General features: G+C 46.3%; 1 protein-coding gene across 1 annotated transcript in view; it reads right to left on the reverse strand.

Annotated features, from left to right (window-relative positions):
• Positions 1-20452, reverse strand: part of ADCY1 (adenylate cyclase 1) — a 333336-nt gene that overhangs the window by 143910 nt on the left and 168974 nt on the right. Inside the window, 1 exon segment of the mRNA XM_029062682.2 lies at positions 2572-2699. Within this exon segment, the coding sequence (XP_028918515.1) occupies positions 2572-2699 (128 nt within the window).

The following is a 20452-nucleotide window of genomic DNA, read 5'->3' on the forward strand; positions in this document are numbered from 1 at the left end:
AGTGCTCTGCACATGGTAACCACTGAATGAATGAATAACTGAATGAATGACCAGCTCCAGGAAGGTTCAAGCGATGATATTCTTTAGGAACTGATCCAGGAGTCCTCTGGTCAGAACTCTGCCGACGATGGAAAGCAGTGGGATGCCCGGATGATGACCGTGATTGTATCTTCAGCCTTTCTTCTTCAATATGCTGACCATCATGCCGTTTCTAGGGTGAAGGAGGTGATGGCAGCCTGCTCGCCCCCTCCTCCGTCCCTCTCCCTCCTCTTTTCCTCTCTCCAGCCACCACTGGCGTGATCAGGGCAGACTCGAAGATTGTTCCAGGGAAGAGGCATTTGCCGAGCTCCCTGTAGAAGGAGAGCAGTCGGTGGGGGGAGGAGGGAGCGGCCCGAGAATGGCAAGCAGGAACTTGGAGGCAGGTTTCTAATCTGAGTGGAAGGCCATGCTCCCACCTGGAAGTCGGGAAAGAGCAAAGATGTAGAGGATAGGAGCCCTTCCTATGGATTCATCCCCTGCCCGACAGGTGGGAGGTTGGTCGGAAGTGGGGCAGGCAGCCTCTACACTCAATCCCGTCTCTACCCCATCTCTTTATTCCCGCCTGCCTGGTGCTGATGACATGACTGAACAGCCAAGAATGTTTTTCCCTCTCCCCCAGTGCTCTTCATTGAGCTGTGATTAGTCCGACATTTCCTGGGTTTTTAGAGACACTTTTACGCAAGTTCAAAACACTTTCAAATGCCCTGAAATGAGATCTGTTCTGGCTAATCTGGCTACCTTGCCCTGGCTTTTCGTTTCTTTCGTGGCTTTGGAGATATTCTCTTCCAACTCTGAGTGAAAGAAAGCAGATGGGATGGGGTGACGCTAGCAGGAGGAAATGGCTTTGCCAGAAATCGGGTCTAATCGGTCCATTCTTGACAAGGTACAGGCATAACTTCCAATATGCCAGATCAAGAAAGGGAAGCCTCCATTTAAGTGAATAAGTCCTGAAATATCTTTCTGTGAATTTTGACAGATAAAAACAATTTAGGAAAAAGCAACTATTCCCAAAAATCCAAGGTCTGAATACTCTTCAGCGGGTGAAGTTTGAAAGACATTTGTATAAGTTACAGAATCTTGACAGGCAATATGCTGATTTCATAAACTGCCACTCATCCAAGCAAGTTTTTAGCTGTCTCAGAAAATTCAATGTTTGCCATTTGAACTCTTAAGAACGAGTCTGAAGGACAATCATATCTCTCCAGCCTGATATTCTCTACGTGGCTGACTCCCAAATCTCTCTCTCTCTAGCCCAGCTCTCTCAGCTGCCCAACAATCCGGCACCTTCTCCCTTTTTTTATGGTATCTGTTAAGCGCTTACTCTATGCCAAGCACTGTTCTAAGCACTGGAATGGATACAAGGTAATCCGTTTGTCCTCCATAGGGCTCAAGCCTTAATCCCCATTTTCCAGATGAGGTGACTGAGGCACAGAGAAGTGAAGCGACTGGCCCAAGATCCCGCAGCAGACAAGTGGCGAGACCGGGATTAGAACCTTGCTTCTCTTGTTTTCTCTTGCCTCCAGGACATCTGCACTTTGATGATCTGTTAGTATTTCCAGCACAACGTGTCTAAAACAGAAGGCCTTCATCATTCCCCCTAAGGCTCACTCCTCCCCCAGATCTGAATTGTCTATTCCAAGCTCTTAGTACAGTGCTCTGCACATAGTAAGTGCTCAATAAATACTATTGAATGAATGAATTTCCCATCCCGGTAGACAACCATCCTTCCCATCCCACAGGAAGAGCAGCTCCTACTACTATTATGTCACGTACACCAGAAAAAGGACGGAAAAGAGAGTAGTGAAAATACATCACCTGATAACGGGTGCTTTAATAAAATGTCGACTTTACATCCTATTTTTCCCAGATCCAAGTTTTGTAACTATGTAACTATCCTGGCTAAATCGTTAAGCCTTCCTTGCACTGAAATCCTTTTACTCACTTTAGTAGTAATAGTATTTATGAAGTGCTCAGTCTCCGCAGAGCACTGGACTAAGCATTGAAAAAGAGTATACAGGCTTGAATTAGACTCGGGCCCTCAGGCTTCCAAGCACGTTTAGGGCTTGGAGTTTGTTCAATCCCAAATGCTCGGGAATTTTTCGGACGGTCTTCTACTTTTCACACACTCGTTTCCCTGTCTGTCTCAGTGGACATGAAAAAGAGTGAATTTGGGGCATCCGAGTCCCAGTGTTCCACAAATATCATGTCACCCAAAATGGTTAACAATAACAGTTCATACAGAACAAATAATAATGATAATGGTATTTGTTAAGCACCTACTATGTGCCAAGCACTGTTCTAAGCACTGGGGTGGAAAAATACATCATCATAAATAGTAAAATACTTTTAGTAGAATAAAAGGGGGAATGGATCCAGTGGACCTGAACCCTCTCTTGAAAACAAATTAATCAAAAAAATCAACGGGAATCCTCTGCCTTTCAATGAGGGCTTCAGGATTCAAATTCAACACACGCTCAGTACAGCTCTCTGCACACAGTAAGCACTCAATAAATATACCCGAATGGTACTTACGTGATGGTGTCGATCATATCCAACCCCATTTCCACACAGCAATGAGCATGGTCTGTTTTGGGTTGGGTCAATCCTGATACACAATAGTAACAGTCACCTAGGATTTTTATTCGCCGGCAGTGGTTTTCCTTTAGAGACACACAAAAAAAGACATTTTAATGATTATGGTTAAACTATGAGCTGTGAGAAATCTTTCTAATTGCATCCAATTATATATTATAATAACCATAACCATATATTATTCGTATATAGTATAATATTATTACATAATAAAATTATACATTATTATTATGTATTCTTATCGATAAGAAATACAAATATTTGCAGATCTGAGATGCCACTGATCCTTTTTCTCACTTCTGGTCCATTGATCCGTTGATATCTTCTTGGCATTCCTGTAAATATTTCAGTAAATACGCTCTAAAGTTAAGAAATAGAATGGAAAACCTTAGAAGAATGTTAATTATGGTATTTGCTAAGGGCTTACTGCACGTCAACCTCCATACTGAGTGTTGAGGTTGCTACAGAACAATCAGGTCCGACACAGTTCCCGTCCCACATGGGACTCACAGTTGACAATGGAGAGAGAAGAGATATTTAATCCCCATTTTACAGATGAGGAAATCGAAGTACAGGGAGGTTGTGACTTGCTTATCATCACACAGCAGGGAAGAGAGCAGCAGCAGAGCAGTTCTGTCCTCTCTCCATTCGGCCACCCTGTTACTAGACCTGGTCTACGTTAGGTCTTTCTAATTCTGTACTTCTTTCAAATGTTCGCGTTCAATTCACCAGGTTTTCAAGGCTATTAATAGTTTCTCCTGAAATCAAAAGAGTTAGCAAATGGACCTTTCAGTTCACCAAGAATATGTAAAGAGTAGCTGCCAGTCCTCGGAACTCGGGCACGAAAATTGTACTCAAGTCTTCTAATGTTCTGAAGTTCCATGAACTAAGGTACGGAGGGGTTGGGTTGACAAAAATATTAAATTACACGGTAGGCTTGATAATTGAGTTTTTACGTTCAGAGGGTAGGGTTGATAAAAATATTAAATTACGCAATAGGGGTGATATTCGAATTTTTACTGCTCCTAGTTCCGGGTAGCTCTCTAAAGCTGAATAGGCTTCCTTTGCTCTCAAAAGAGTGAATCTGGTATCTTATTGCTGTCAGAGATTCATTCCTTTCCAACTTGTTTGGAGACAAGATGGTTGGTAGATATTTGCTGAACCTTCACCTCTTGCTTAAAAATTTACTTCAGAGATTTCCCAGAAATTCAGCCACGCTTTGAAACTTTGTGAACTTCATAAAATAATTCAGGTGTGCTTAATTTAAAAAATAAGGTGTTGACTCATTAATCATTAATTCCACTGTGCTTAATTAAAAGTTAATGATGGCATTTACTTATTAAGGCTCAATTTAAACACACCTGAATTATCCAAGGCGTTCGTGAATTTTCACGAACTCACTTGTCGCTAGAGAAGTTGGCAACCGAGGAGCTAGCCATAGATGCTGAACTCACTCTGGAGAGATTTTCTTAATATTATCTGTTTAAGGAATAAAACCATGCATTATATACATATAAAGTATACATATATATAGTGAAAGACTCATAAATATATGCATTCACAGACACACACACATTGTAATTTATTTATATGGATGTCCATCTCCCCCCTTCAAGACTGTATGCTTGTTGTGGGTAGGGAATGTGTCTGTTTATTGTTGCATTATACTCTCCCAAGCACTTAGTACAGTCCTCTGCACAAGAATGCTCAATAAATACAATTGAATGAATGAATGAATGAATGAACACACACATTTGTACGCACAAATAGACACACACTCCTTCCACAGCATTTAAAGAATTCACCACTGCTGGCGAAATTCCCCTATGAATGTGTGGGGCGCCAAAAAGGCCAATGTGGAACCCAAAGTCTGAGCACATTAAAAAAGACATTAAAAAGGACATTAAAAGGCCATGTTGTGTCGTTATGGTTAATGTCTGTGATTCCCGGCAACTTTTTATTCCTTATCTCATGTTCCTTATGAAACTTTTGCCTAAAAGACTATTCCGAACAGAGCTAATGAATCATAGCACCAGTATTTCTCTCACTTTGAGCAGAGTTTACCTCAGTTTCCCCTCCCTTAATAATAATGTTGGTATTTGCTAAGCACTTACTACGTGCCGAGCACTGTTCTAGGCGCTGGGATAGACACAGGGTAATCAGGTTGTGCCACATGAGGCTCATGGTCTTAATACCCATTTTACAGATGAGGTCCCAAGAAGTGAAGTGACTTGCCCCAAGTCACACAGCTGCCAGGTGGCGGGGCCAGGATTAAAACCCATGACCTGTGACTCCCAAGGTTGGGCTCTTTCCACTGAGCCACGCTGCTTCTCAGCCTCTACTATTAGTGGTAGTCATCATCATCATCATCATCATCATCACCTTCATCTTAATGTTTGTTAAGCACATACTATGTGCCACCGCTTGACTAAATGCTGTGGGATACAAGGTAATGTGGTTGGACACAGTCCCTCTCCCACAGGAGGCTCACAGTCCAAGAGGTAACCATTTGGACTGGCTGGATAAAGTGAGTTGTTTAGCTGTGTGACTGTGGGCAATTCACTTAACCTCTCTGTGCCTCAGTTCCCTCATCTGTCAAATGGGGATTAAGACTGTGAGCCTCACGTGGGACAACCTGATGACCCTCTATCTTCCCCAGGGCTTAGAACAGTGCTCTGCACATAGTAAGCGCTTAACAAATACCAACATCATCACTATTATTATTATTATTTAGCCTGTGGAGATGACATCCCAGAGGGCCAGGGCTCTGAAACCACACTGAGTAGACGCTCAGAGGCGGGAAGTTAATGCAGTGAATTGGTGATAAGGAGATACTCGGAAGAAGCATGTCACAGCTGTGGATGGGGACCATCTCTCCTTATCACTCTATTAATAATAATAATGTTGGTATTTGTTAAGCGCTTACGGCGTGCAGAGCACTCTACTAAGTGCTTGGAAAGTACAATATGACAATAAAGAGAGATAATGCATGCTCACAACAGGCTCACAGTCTAAAAGGTGGGAGACAGATCAATACAAGTAAAGAGGTGTCAATAAAAATAATGGAATTATAGATATATGAATATATACATCAGTGCTGTGGAGTGGGGAGAAGGGGGAAGAGTAGAGGGAGAAGGTCATGGTGACGTGGAAGGGAGCTGAGGAAAAACGGGGCTTAATCTGGGAAGGCCTCTTGGAGGAGGTGCGGCTTCAGTAGGGCTTAGATTGGAGGGAAGAGTGATTGTGTGGCAGATTTGAGGAGGGAGGGCATTCCAGGCCAGAAGTAGGATGTGGGGCCCAGGGGTCGATGGGCGAGATAGGCGAGATCGAGGCACAGCGAGAAGGTTCGCACCAGAGGAGCCGAGTATGCCCAAGATCATGCAGCAGACAAGAGGCGGAGCTGGAATTAGAACCCGTAACCTTCTGACTTCCAGGCCCTTGATCGATCCACTACGCCCTGCTGCTTCAGATGATTTCATGAGAGCAAGGTCGATTACTATTTCTGCAGAGATGAACCACTTATGTTGTCCCCATCCTGGTGTCCAGGCCTGGTGATCAAATAACTTGGCCATCTCCCCACCCCTCAGCCTCTCCTACTCTACCCCACTTTTCTGAAATGTTCCCCTCTTCCCCCAGTAAATAGTTCCCTGTTGCCCTGTGGCTCCCCTGTACTCTCCGATCCCCTGAAAATGCAAAGCTGCTGCAGATAACTTTTTAAATTGCCCCTGGTCAGTCCACCTTTTCCAACCGTAGCCCCTATCGTTGCCTGCCACTCGCCATGGGGGCCTGGACTAGCCGGGTGAGGGGATAGAAGTTTAGAAGGAAGTGCTGTCATCATCCCTTTGCCATCCCCCCCGGCTGGTCTCCCTTTCCACACAACTGGCAGTCCTTTCATTCATTCATAGTATTTACTGAGCGCTTACTATGTGCAGAGCACTGTACTAAGTGTTTGGAATGGACAATTCTGCAACAGATAGAGCACCAATCCCTGCCCATTGATGGGCCTCACGGTCTAATCGGGGGAGACAGACAGATAAAAACAAAACACTTAATCATGATAAATAGAATCAAGGGATGGCCACTCATTAACAAAATAAATAGGGTAATAGAAATATACACAAATGAGCACAGTGCTGAGGGGAGGGGAAGGGAGAGGGGGGAAATTGATATAGGGGCCTGGGTGACCCGGGTAGGGGGACAGAAGTCAGAGAGGGAGCTATCTTTCATTCCACCCCTGGCTTGGCCCCTGTCCCATCCTCTTAGCAATGGTGGTCCTGCATACTGTAGTGAACAAGGGATGGTGAACAACTTTAAATGGGACCACAATGGGACCAAAGGGATGGAAGGCCACATTCTAAGCAATGGAGAGTCGGGGAGGGTCCGGGAGCCACAGAGTGATCATTTTGAAGGTCCAAGAGAGGGTGGAGAGGAAAGTCCAGAGGACGGTGGGAGGACGGAGTGGGAGATGCTGAGGGAAGAGAGGCAGCAGGCCTACTTGTTTGCCGGCTGAAGATAATAATGTTGTATTTGATAAGCGCGTACTATTCTGTTAAGCACTGTTAAACACTGTTAAACTATTCTGTTAAACACTGATAAGCACTGTTCTCAGCACTGGGGTAGATACAAGGTAATCAGGTTGTCCCACGTGAAGGCTCACAGTCTTCATACCCATTTTACAGATGAGGAAAACTGAGGCCCAGAGAAGTTAAGTGACTTGCCCACAGTCAGACCAGTTGACAAGTGGCAGAGGAGGGATTCGCACATATGACCTCTGACCCCCAGCTGGTGGCTCTTTCCACTGAGCACGCTGCTTCTCATGCAAGATACCATGGAGGGACCACCCAATTATTCTATTTCCACTGAAGTAAGGGTCACTACTAGTTCCTGCACATGGAAAGAGGGCTACCCTGGTATGGAGGCTGTAGAATGGAGGGCAAGCATTAGATTTTAGCCTCCGCGGGTCAAATTCAGAAATACCTAAGCCGTATATCTCTAAATTAAGACTGGAATTGGTCATCTTATATTCAGGGCTATTGAAGATATGGAATTAGGAACTCCACCTAGGATCCAATTGTGAGGTCTTTCTACACCCCAGTAATGGCTGAACCAGATTTCCAAAAACTTTACTAATTAGAAAGGATGATGAGAGAAAATAATAATATCAAGGTTCGCAAGATGAAAGGTAATATTTCATGCTACTGAGGTTCAAGGCTGTCAAGGTCAAGTAGAAGAGCGGGTTAACAGAAATCAGACAGCTGGTTCTTTGGCTATGTGGCTTCCTGAGTTCTTTCCTTGAAGAAGAGCTCAGGAAATAAGCTTTTGTCAAAAATAACCCCCTAATTAGGATCATGACCAAATTACTTTGCCCTAATTTCAGATTAACTCTGAGTATAGCTGAGGCAGACAGAAATACATCATTACATGAAATTCCTCTGGTGAAACCAACAGGAAGGCCCAAGTCTTGAATTTCTCTTTGCACAATCCTGAAGAGAATTTAATCTCGACTCAACATATCTGCCCCGACGCTCTTCCACTGCTGGCAGAGAAACTCGCCATCCCCAAGAATGCTCTGGGAATTTTTGCGAGGGGAGGGGGTGAATTTTAATAATAAGCACCAAATAAATGCCATTAATAATACGTGTGACACCCCAAACTTAGCTCTGGAAAAGAAATACATAGATGAGATATATACAAGGTCCCTGGCCTCAAGGAGGCTTGCCATCTAAAAATTAAGGCAGGTTGACAACAGACTGGTAAAGAAAGACAAAGACAATCGTAGTAAGAGCAGAAGAATTTTGGGACTCCTCCCAGCTCAGACTGGCAGTCCCAGAAGTCCCAGCTGTGGCTATACCGAGGAGCACCTCAGCGTTCCAGAAGTTTGGAGGGTAGCATGCCGCTGTCAGTTGATTCCTTCATCAGCTAGAGCGGGGAACCACGGGAACCTCTGTGTCCCGGGAGAGGGGCAGCTTGCCACCCCTCATGTATCTGGCCCTCCGAGATCGGGAGCAGGGAGAGCATGGGAACGGCTCACCCAGCTGCAGGTGGGCCAGCGACCTTACTGTCTAACAGCACGACTCACTTTCCCCTTTGAGGCGCTAGCTAGAATGTACCACACCCCTGGAGAGCAGCTAAGTGTGAGTGGGTACGGGAGGGAGGTGCAACGAGAATTTTCAGTTTCATTTTCAGTTTCATTGGGTTTCTACGTCAACTAATGGACTATCTTCCTATCAGTGCCGTGTTCACAAGGTTCAACGTAAAAAGGATGACTGGTTTTCCTGACCATTTATTTCCAGCCTTCTGTTCTCACGTGGGGACCTGGGCCCCGTGAGAATAGGTAGCAGAGTAGAGCCAGGGAAAAGAAAATTCAAGGAGTGCTTATCTTAACAGAATGCTAAAATGTCAACAAGAAAATTAAACATACTTGACACACACAGACCTTTAACTGTGTAAAAATGTTATTTTTGATTGAAATAGTATTTGTTAGCTATGACAGTCCCAAAAAGGGAGGTTAAAAATTCCAGTCACGTTTAATGCAAGCAGCTTCCATTTTAAGAGTTGATCATGTCCATTCCTTACGAATACTAAGAGTCTCATAGGCTGTTAGCATTTTCAACACATTGCAGCAGTCAGCACTCTCACTGTGAGATCCCTAAAAGCAGCAGCAGAGTTCCCTCGAGGCACGAAAGTAATTAGTTAAAACCAGCAGAGGCCCGAATTGCAACTCTACAGAATGTAAATATTCTCAATTTATTGAGTAACCTTTTAAAACATTGTAACTGAGTGATTTATACATCACTTAGTTTAGGAGGTGAAACATTCTTAATTCTTTGCACGTTACTGTGTGTCTGATGTCTCGCAACAGTGGGTCCTAAAAACGTGAAGAAAGGCCACAGAGAAGTGCAGAGATAGACTGAGGAAGAACAAATGGTACTCCAGTTGATCAATTGATCGATCGTATTTATCGAGCTCTTATAACGTGTAGAGTGCTGCACTGAGCTTTTGGTAGGGTACAACACAACAGAATTAGCAGACGTGGTCCCTGAACCAAGTGATCTTAGAGGGGGAGACAGACATTAATAGGAATAAATAAGTAATTTATAAATATGATTTAAATCTATTGTAGAATTTAAAGATATTTACTTGAAGGAAGTATATTTTTGCTAGCTTTATTTTGTCAAGGAAAATCACAACAGAAAAGAAAACTTAGGAATGAAGGCACATATCAGATTAGAGCCCAGAGGACATGCAGGAGAGTATACAAAAGGATATGTAAAATGACGGAGTTTCATAACATCTTGAAGAAGGTGGAGAGTGGAAATCTGGAAACGTCATTCACTCAATTCCAAAACACACATGCACACTCCACCCACACAGTTGACCTTCCTGCTCAAAGCTGACATTCCTAATGGTGAGGGTTTTTTTTAATTGGAGCATGCAAGAGGGTCAGATAAACCCGCTACGTGGTAAGCGACCGTTTCTTCATCCAGAACCCACAAAGACTGCTCTTTATCGCTCCGTCACATTTGTTCTCTCCAGTGCTTGCTACTCTTTTCACTTTTTCTTCTGTGCTACACTTTTCTCAAACTACTTGGTCTGAGCTATCCTTATTCAATCACTACTAGTCTCTATTCAAAGACTAGTAGTAGTCAATGACTCCTACTGCTAATAATAATAATAATGACAATAACCGCGGTATTTGTTAAGCACTTACTATGTGCCAGGCACTGTTTTAAGAGCTGTGGCGGATACAAGCAAATAGGGTTGGACACAGTTCCTGTCCCCCAAGGGGCTCACAGGCTTAATCCCCATTTTCATGAGATAACTGTGGAATAGAGAAGTGAAGTGACTTGCCCTGGGACATACAGCAGAAACGTAGTGGAGCTGGGACTAGAACTCAGGTCCTGCTGCCTCCCAGGCCCGTTCTCTATCCACTAGGCAATGCTGCTTCTCTATTATCACAGGAGTCTCTCTTCTTCAAATGTCTCCCAAACAGGAGGCAAACCTACGATATTCATCATCACCGGAAACTGTGCAGATCAAATGCAGCTCTGGTTTCCGCGAACATTTGAATAAATTCATGGACACAAGGTCATAACAATCAAATATTAAAGAGAAAAGTAAGGGATGGTAGAAGCTCCATCCTCCATGATAGGATCGACTGTCAAGGCAAAAAACCATTATATTGTTCCGCTGGGCAACCTCTGGCATCTCTATCTGGCCACAGAAAAGTAGCCTAGATGGAACACTGGTCCGATGTATCGATGAATGATACTTACTGAGGGTTTACCCTGTGCAGAGCACTGCATTAAGTCCTTGGAGAATACGATGCAACACAGTCGGCAGACATGTTCTTGACCCACAACGAGCTTAATTAAAGTCTAGCGTGGAGGACACAGACATTAATATAAATAATTTATGGATACATATGTAAGTGCCGTGAGGCTGAGAGCAGGCTGTACATTGAGTCCGCAAAGAGTCCAAGTGAATAGATGATGCAGAACGGAGAGGGGGTTGGGGAAAAGAGGGCTTAATGGGGAAGGCCTCACTGAGGAGATGCAACGTTAATAAGGCTTTGAGGTGGGGAGAGTGGTGGTCTACCATATATGGACTGGGGGGAGCTCCGGGCCAGGAGAAGGACAGAGAAAAGGGGTCAGAGGCAGGATAGACAAGATTGGAACAAAGTGAGAAAGATGGCCGAGTGAGTAAGGCGAGGAGCAAAGTGTGCTGGCTGGGCTGTGGTAGATCAGCGAGGTAAGCCCATCAATGGGCAGGGATTGTCTCTATCTGTTGCCAAATTGTCCATTCCAAGCACTTAGTACAGTGCTCTGCACATAGTAAGTGCTCAATAAATACTACTGAATGAATGTAAGAGGGGAGGTGATTGAGTGCTTCAAAGCCAAAGGTAAGGAGTTTCTGTTTGATGCAGAGGTAAATGAGCAATGACTGGAGGTTCTCAAGAAGTGTGAAGATGCAAAGAATTTTTTTTTATAAGAAACTGATCTGGGCAGAAGACTAACTTAGACACTGGAGTGGGAGAAAAAGGAGGCATGGAGGTGAATGTGGAGGCCGATACGATAGTTAAGGCAGGGTAGGAAAAGTGCTTGGATCAACATAGTAGTAGTTGACGATTAGAAAAGGAAGAGTAGATTTTAAACAGGAATTGGAGAGTGCGAAACCAACAGGATTTGGTGACAGATTGAATATCTGGGTCGAATGAGAGCACGATAGTCGAAGGATAATAACAAGGTTATGGGTGTGGGAGGGAGGAAGGATGGGGTGTCGTCTACAGTGATGGGAAAGCCAGGCTGAAGACAGAATTTGGGTGAGAAGATGAGGAGTTCTGTCTTGGAGATGCTAAGTTTGAGATGTCATCAGGATATCCCAAGTAGGGGTGTCTGAAGGCAGAAATAAATGTTGAGGACTGCAGAGAAGGAAAGAGATCAGGCCTGGAGATGCAATTTGGAAATCATCTGCATAGAAATGGTAGTTGAAGCCAGGAGAGTGAATGCGTTCGCCCAGGGCATGGTTTAGATGAAACACGGAGGGGGACCTAGAAGCAGCCATGGCTCAGTGGAAAGAGCCTGGATTGGAAGTCAGAGTCATGGGTTCTAATCCCGGTCTGCACTTGTCAGCTGTGTGACTTTGGGCAAGTCACTTAGCTTCTCTGGGTCCTCAGTTACCTCATCTGGAATATGGGGAATGAAGACTGTGAGTCCCATGAGGGACAACCTGATCACCCTGTATCCCCTAAGCACTTAGAACAGTGCTTTGCACATAGTAACGCTTACAAATACCAACATTATTATTATTAAATGAAATCTTTCTTTTAAATGGTATTTTCTAAGCACTATGGTCCCAGCCACCTTTCTAAATGCTGGGTTAAGATACAAGATGATCAAAGTTAGGGCACAGTCCCTGTTTCCACTCGGGGCTCACATGCTTAATCCTCACTTTACAGATGAGGTAATGAGGCACAGGGAAGCTGTGACTTGCGCAAAGTCAAAGACCAGACAAATAGCAAGATGGGATTTGAAACCAGGTCCTATGACTCCAATTCATTCATTCAATCAGTCAGTCAGTCAATCAAACAATCATATTTCTTTCATTCTATCGTTCAGTTGTACTTGTGAGCATTTACTTTGCGCAGAAAACTGTACTAAGTGCTGGGGAGAGTACACTACAACAATAAACGGTCACATTCCCCATCCACAGCGAGCTTACAGTCTAGAGGAGGGGAGACAGACATCAATACAAATAGATAAATTATAGATATGGATGTAAATGCTGAAAGGTCGAAGGAAGAGCCAAGGGAACAAATCAGGATGACGTAGAAGGGAGTGGGAGCTGAGGAAAAGTGGGGCTTAATCTGGGAAGGCCTCTTGGAGGCAATGTGCCTTCAGTGAGGCTTCGAAGAGGGGCAGAGTCATTGTCCGTCAGAATTTGAGGAGGGAGGGCATTTCAGGATGTGGGCGAGGGGTCGGCAGCGAGACTGGCAAGATCAAGGAACGGTGAGAAGGCTGACATTAGAGTAGTGAAGTGTGCAGGCTGGATTGTAGAAGGAGAGTAGCAAGGGGAGGTCGGAGGGGGCTAGGTGGTGGAGTGCTTGGAAGCCAATGGTGAGGAGTTTTTGGCTGATAATGATAATAATAATGATTGTACTATTGGTTGAGTGCTTACTATGTTCCAAGCACCGTACTAAGCATGGATAGAAGCAAATTGGACTGGACACAGTCCCGGTCCCACATGGGACAGATGATGCGTCTGAGGCAAAGAGAAGTGAAATGACTTGCCCAAAGTTGCACAGCAGGCAAGTGGCAGGGCAAGGATTAGAAACCACGACCTTGTGACTCCCTGTCCCTGCTCTAACCACTATGCCGTGCAAAGGTGGATGAGCAACCGCTGGAGTTTTTTGAGGAATGGGGTGACACGTCCTTGAGCGTTTCTGTCGAAAAATGAGCCGGGCAGCAGAGTGAAGTATGGACTGGAGTGGGGAGTGACAGGAGGCTGGAAGGTCAGCAAGGAGGCTGAAGCGGTCGTCCAGGGAGGATAGGGTGAGTGACTGTATTTATTGAGTGCTTACTGTGTGCAGAGGACTGTACCAAGCACTAGGGAGAGTGACGTACAACAAGAGACACATTCCCGGTCCACATTCCCAGTTGGGGAGCGAAGAAGGAAGAGGCAAGTGCTTTGATGTGGTGTGAAGGGATAGGGCCAGAGGTGGAGGTGGAAGAGGTAGATTTTTAGCAGAGGAGGGAGATCTCCTCTTGGGATACTCCTGGGAAAGTTGGGAGAGTTTGAAGAAGGGGCAGGTGGCGGGATGGACTGAAACGAAGCACGGGAGACTTTAGGAAAAATTACACCTGAGGGTTTCGATTTTATAAAGAAAGTGTGAGGCCCATCCTCACGGGCAAGAGATGCAGGAGGAAGAAATGAAATATCTTCAAATACGGGGGAAGGCATTGGGCATGGGAGTCGATAAGGATGGAGAAATATATTGCCGGGGGAGGACACCCAACCCCAAAGCACTTATGTCCACATCTGTAATTTTATTTATCTGTATTGATGTCTGTCTCCCCCACTCTAGATTGTAAGCTTGCTGTGGGCAGGGAATGTGTCTGTATATCGTAGTATTGTTCACTCCCAAGCACGAAGTATTCATTCATTCAATAGTATTTATTGAGAGCTTACTATGTGCAGAGCACTGTACTAAGCGCTTGGGATGAACAAGTCGGCAACAGATAGAGACAGTCCCTGCCGTTTGACGGGCTTACAGTCTAATCGGGGGAGACGGACAGACAAGAACAATGGCACTAAACAGCGTCAAGGGGAAGAACATCTCGTAAAAAAAATGGCAACTAAATAGAATCAAGGCGATGTACAATTCATTAACAAAATAAATAGGGTAACGAAAATATATACAGTTGAGCGGACGAGTACAGTGCTGTGGGGATGGGAAGGGAGAGGTGGAGGAGCAGAGGGAAAAGGGGAAAATGAGGCTTTAGCTGCGGAGAGGTAAAGGGGGGATGGCAGAGGGAGTAGAGGGGGAAGAGGCTCAGTCTGGGAAGGCCTCTTGGAGGAGGTGATTTTTAAGTAAGGTTTTGAAGAGGGAAAGAGAATCAGTTTGGCGGAGGTGAGGAGGGAGGGCGTTCCAGGACCGCGGGAGGACGTGACCCAGGGGTCGACGGCGGGATAGGCGAGACCGAGGGACGGCGAGGAGGTGGGCGGCAGAGGAGCGGAGCGTGCGGGGTGGGCGGTAGAAAGAGAGAAGGGAGGAGAGGTAGGAAGGGGCAAGGTGATGGAGAGCCTTGAAGCCTAGAGTGAGGAGTTTTTGTTTGGAGCGGAGGTCGATAGGCAACCACTGGAGTTGTTTAAGAAGGGGAGTGACATGCCCAGATCGTTTCTGCAGGAAGATGAGCCGGGCAGCGGAGTGAAGAATAGACCGGAGCGGGGCGAGAGGAGGAAGGGAGGTCAGAGAGAAGGCTGACACAGTAGTCTAGCCGGGATATAACGAGAGCCCGCAATAGTAAGGTAGCCGTTTGGGTGGAGAGGAGAGGGCGGATCTTGGCGATATTGTAGAGGTGAAACCGGCAGGTCTTGGTAACGGATAGGATGTGTGGGGTGAACGAGAGGGACGAGTCAAGGATGACACCGAGATTGCGGGCCTGCGGGACGGGAAGGATGGTCGTGCCATCCACGGTGATGGAGAAGTCTGGGAGCGGACCGGGCTTGGGAGGGAAGATGAGGAGCTCAGTCTTGCTCATGTTGAGTTTTAGGTGGCGGGCCGACATCCAGGTGGAGACGTCCCGGAGGCAGGAGGAGATGCGAGCCTGAAGGGAGGGGGAGAGGACAGGGGCGGAGATGTAGATCTGCGTGTCATCTGCGTAGAGATGGTAGTCAAAGCCGTGAGAGCGGATGAGTTCACCGAGGGAGTGAGTGTAAATGGAGAACAGAAGAGGGCCAAGAACTGACCCTTGAGGAACTCCAACAGTTAAAGGATGGGAGGGGGAGGAGGCTCCAGCGTAGGGGACTGAGAATGATCGGCCAGAGAGGTAAGAGGAGAACCAGGAGAGGACAGAGTCCGTGAAGCCAAGGTGAGATAAGGTATAGGACTCCGCACACAGTAAGCACTCAATAAATGTGACTTAGTGAATGAGTGAGGAGAGGACAGAGTTAAAGCAGGCAAGGATAGACAAGGTCGGCCTAATACATGGATTTCTGCCAGGAGTGTTCTGCAATTCATGCCCAGGAGCAAGGGAGGAGGGCTCCTTTCTTCCCTTCCATTCTCTTTCTTCCCATCCTGATCTATTACTACAACCCAGCCTACTCCTTACATTCCTCTAACACCAACCTAGTCTCTGTACTTTGATATTGTCCATCTCACAGCTGATCTTTTGGTCACATACTCCCTCTGGGGTGGAACTCCTTTTCCCTTCACATCAGAGAGATGACCACCCTCTCCGCCTTCAAAACCAAGCTTTAGATGCTGAATATTCACCCCACCTTCAGTCCCATAATACTTATTTACAAACCTTTTACCTTGCCAATTCCCCATCTGTATTCATTTCAATGTCTCTCTCCCCCTGAGGATGGAGAACACTTTGTGACCTGGGATTGTATCCACTGTATTGTACTCTTAGCACTCAAAAAATACCACCGATTAATTGATAGAGATGGGAAAGTTAGAGGAAGAGTGGATTTCAGAGGCATAGGCAATGGAAGTGGAAAGACCAGTTTTAGTCCTGTATCTGCCACTTGTCTATTGTGTGCTCTGGGGGAAGACATTTAACGTCCCTGTGACTCAGTTTCTCCACCAGACCCTACCTCGCAGGGATGATGCGAGGGTTAAATGAGCAAAGACCAGGTGGAGGCCATGCAGGCGGGCCTGCTGAAGGTGGTCCCCCAGGCTGTGCAAGATCCCCTGACGTGGCAGGAACTGGAGAAGAAGGTGAGTGGGGATGCCGAGGTCACTAGAGGTCACTAGAGAAGCAGCGTGGCTCAGTGGAAAAGAGCACGGGCTTTAGAGTCAGAGGTCATGGGTTCAAACCCCGGCTCTGCCACTTGTCAGCTGTGTGACTTTGGGCAAGTCACTTCACTTCTCAGTGCCTCAGTTACCTCATCTGTAAAATGGGGATTAAGACTGTGAGCCCCATGTGGGACAACCTGATTCCCGTGTCTACCCCAGCGCTTAGAACAGTGCTCGGCACATAGTAAGCGCTTAACAAATACCAACTATGGAGGTCCTCAAGAAGCTCACTCATTGTGAGGACTTCGAGCCTTCGGACACCCGGGTGCAGTATCTCCGGGAGGCTCTCAACAACTTCACCAACAAGCACCGTAGCCGCTCCCTGCATTCCGGCACCGGCCACAGCCAGCTGCCTGCCCACATCTACATTTACCTAGACAAGCTGGGCTTGGAGAACACAGATGCCTTACCCGAGTCTTCCACCTGCTCCAGCACCCTCTTCCCGCCCCACTACATCAGCGCCAAAGTGTGTGAGGAGAAACTGCGCCACACTGCTTACAACCGTGTAGCCGTCGACACGGACACGAGCCCCTGGGAAGAGTGAGGCTCCAATCTGTTGTTCCCTGGCCTGGGCAGTGTCCCGGCCCCAGTAAATTCGTGCAGGCCTGCCCGCTCAGTTCCCTTGCCTTTCTGCCAGACCTGCACCAGAATGTCCAGGAAGGGCAGGGCTCGGGTTGGGCCTCTCCAGTGATCCTGGATTTCCCGTCCTGCCAACAGGGAGTCCAGGGCCCCAGGGGTGGGGACAGCAGGAGAGGCAGCTGGGATTGTGGCCGATCCCTTCGGGAAGGGTCTTCGGACGTCCCTCGGGCCACGGCTACCAGGCCTGGTGCAGGATGCGAAGCCCTATCGGCTTCTGGAGCTTGGGGTCCGGACAATTAACCGGACATCACAACATGCCCGAGGCTAGGGACCACAGGCAGCGGCCCCCAGCCCAGCCCAGAACTGGACATGTTGGGCTGAGGGCCCTTCACGCAGACCGTTCAAGCCCAGGCCATTTCCTCTTTCCCTTTACCCGTGACCCTCTTCCCGAAGAGGGTCCCTCCCAGACCTGTGGCCAAGTGCTGAGGAGGGGAAGGAGGCTCCTGCTCCACCTCCTTCCCACCTCACAGCTCTCAGTGAGTTTTTTCCATCCACCCAGGCTTCAGGTCGGCACGATAGGTTTGCTTGACCGAGGAGGAAGGGTCACCTTTGCTTGTGTGCTAGCCTAGAGGGGCTGTTTGCTGCTGCTGTCGGCCTTGTCTTGGTGTCATTTTAGTTCAACCGTCTGAGCCTCAGCTCCGTCGTCATGGAGATAGAGGATGGGAGCTGGGGTTGGGGGTAAATCGGGCACTTATAAGAGTGGGGACTCCTAGGAACAAAAAACCAAAGTAAAATCAGACCAGGACTTCTCCTGGTCCTCCTTCCCATCGTTTAGACTGTGAGCCCGTTACTGGGCAGGGATTGTCTCTACCTGTTGGCGAATTGTACTTTTCAAGCACTTAGTACAGTGCTCTGCACATAGTAAGCACTCAATAAATACTATTGAATGAATGAATGAATGAATGAATGAATGAATTATGAATGAAATAAGTAATGCTTTGGTAATGAAAGCACTAAATCCGAAACTAAGGGTAAACAGGTGAGTTCAGATTTTTTGGTATGCTGTGTTTGAGATGCCCATGGGATAGCCAAGTAGAAATGTCCTGGAAGAGAAATGTTTTAAAGATGAGGAATGGATGGGGTAAGAGACATAGATTTGGCGATATCAGCATAGAGATGTTGGTTTGAAGTCAAGAGAGTGGAAAAGTCGGAGAGAGTGAGTGTAAAGCCAGAAGAATAATAATAATAATGTCGGTATTTGTTAGCGCTTACTATGTGCCGAGCACTGTTCTAAGCGCTGGGGTAGACACAGGGGAATCAGGTTGTCCCACGTGGGCTCACAGTCTTAATCCCATTTTACAGATGAGGTAACTGAGGCACCGAGAAGTTAAGTGACTTGCCCAAAGTCACCCAGCTGACAAGTGGCCGAGCCGGGATTTGAACCTATGACCTCTGACTCCAAAGCCCGTGCTCTTTCCACTGAGCCTCGCTGTTTCTCTAATAATGAACCCAGAATCAGGACCTTGTGGAACACTTAATCGATCAACTGTATTTATTGAGCACTTACTATGTACTGAGTGTTTGGGAGAGTACAACAAACAGAATTAGCAGATACGTTTCCTGCCCATAATGAATTTATAGACTAGAGGGGGAGACAGACATCAAAATGAATAAATTAATTAACTTGTAGATAGGTACATCAATGCAATGGGCCTGAGGGGATGGAATTGAGAGAATATGAGATGGAATTCAAATGCCCTTTATCTGTGGTTTGCAGTTATTCCCCTATTACTCTGAATAGTCATGATTCTACAACTGTTTTATGTTTAAAACAATAGAGTGGCTAATTAATTGACTTAACTTAGTTTATGGATTGATTTTCAATGTATTACTTGCTTAGGGGATTCCCTAGGGATTAACTTCTAGGAGTGTCTGTTTCTTCCACTATTTCACACACCCACAAAAAGACCATGATTCCACTTTGGGAGATGACTCTCTCAGAAATCCACTAAGCCATCTGCTCTCTTTCTGCCTCTTTCCGGCACAGTTTTGCTTAGTAATACTAGCAACAGTATTTATTTTTAGGAAGAGTATTTACTATGTGTAAATCAATCTACTGAGCCAACAGTACCAGAAATTAGAGCTGCAGTTACAGAATTGATGCTTACAACTTTCTAAAACTTGAGCAGACCTCACACTACCAGTGGAGCAGGGGCTGATGGGAGTCTGGGCATCATGGGAGTGGGGGGCATCCTTCCCACATGGCTGTGCCCCAGAGGTTGGCTCAAGGGGAGCCCTGGTCAATTTGTGTGGCTCCCACCATGTGATTTCTTCTCCTGCATACTATGGGTCACGGGTCATTTCCACCACAACTCTAACCTTCTTAACAATGCTTCGCATACGTTTCCTGGGGCCTTCTTCGGATGATGATGTGGTGATGGTTTCAAGGACTTTGTCTCCTGATTTCTTTGCAGGCTTTGACTGAGATCTTCCTGACACATGCGTGAATTCCTCGGAAAATTAAGCTGTCATCCTTTCTAGGCCTGGAACACTTCTTTCCCTTGAAAAAAATCTGATGAAACTATCCGTACTCCTACAATATCTGTTCTAACTCGATCATTCATTCATTCAATTGTATTTATTGAGTGCTTACTGTGTGTAGAGCACTGTACTAAGCACTTGGGATCATGCAATACAGCAATAAAGAGAGAAAATCCCCGCCCACAACAAGTGCACAGTCTAGGAGAATCTAGAGATGAATCATTGATTAATCAATTTGATTTTAGGCCTGTGTCTTTCCATATTGGCCATTGAGACTTATCTATCCTCCTTCCTAATCCACTAATTATAACATCCTAGTACTCCTGGTACTGGTTTCCAGTACTCTACCAGTCTCAACTACAGGAGGGAGAGGCAAGCAGAGGCCTCCCCATTCCATTCCTAGCTTGGCCAGTGGCTAGCGAGTGGCAAGCAATCTGCGACAAGTCAAATCTCCCCTGTGCTGGGCAGCAGTGGCATGGGAGAGAGTCGAGTGGGGAGACTCGGGTTTACTCCGTGGAAGGAGGCAATGGTAAGCCACTTGCGGATTTTTACCAAGAAAACTCAACGGATCCACTACCAGAATGATGGCAGATGGAGGTTGGGCATTCTCGGAGGGATGCATCCACAGCGTCGCTATGGTAGGACACGACAAACATAGAACAAGAAGAGTATTACCTC

This window comes from Ornithorhynchus anatinus, chromosome 4, assembly GCF_004115215.2.
Source record: "Ornithorhynchus anatinus isolate Pmale09 chromosome 4, mOrnAna1.pri.v4, whole genome shotgun sequence".
NCBI lineage: Eukaryota > Metazoa > Chordata > Mammalia > Monotremata > Ornithorhynchidae > Ornithorhynchus > Ornithorhynchus anatinus.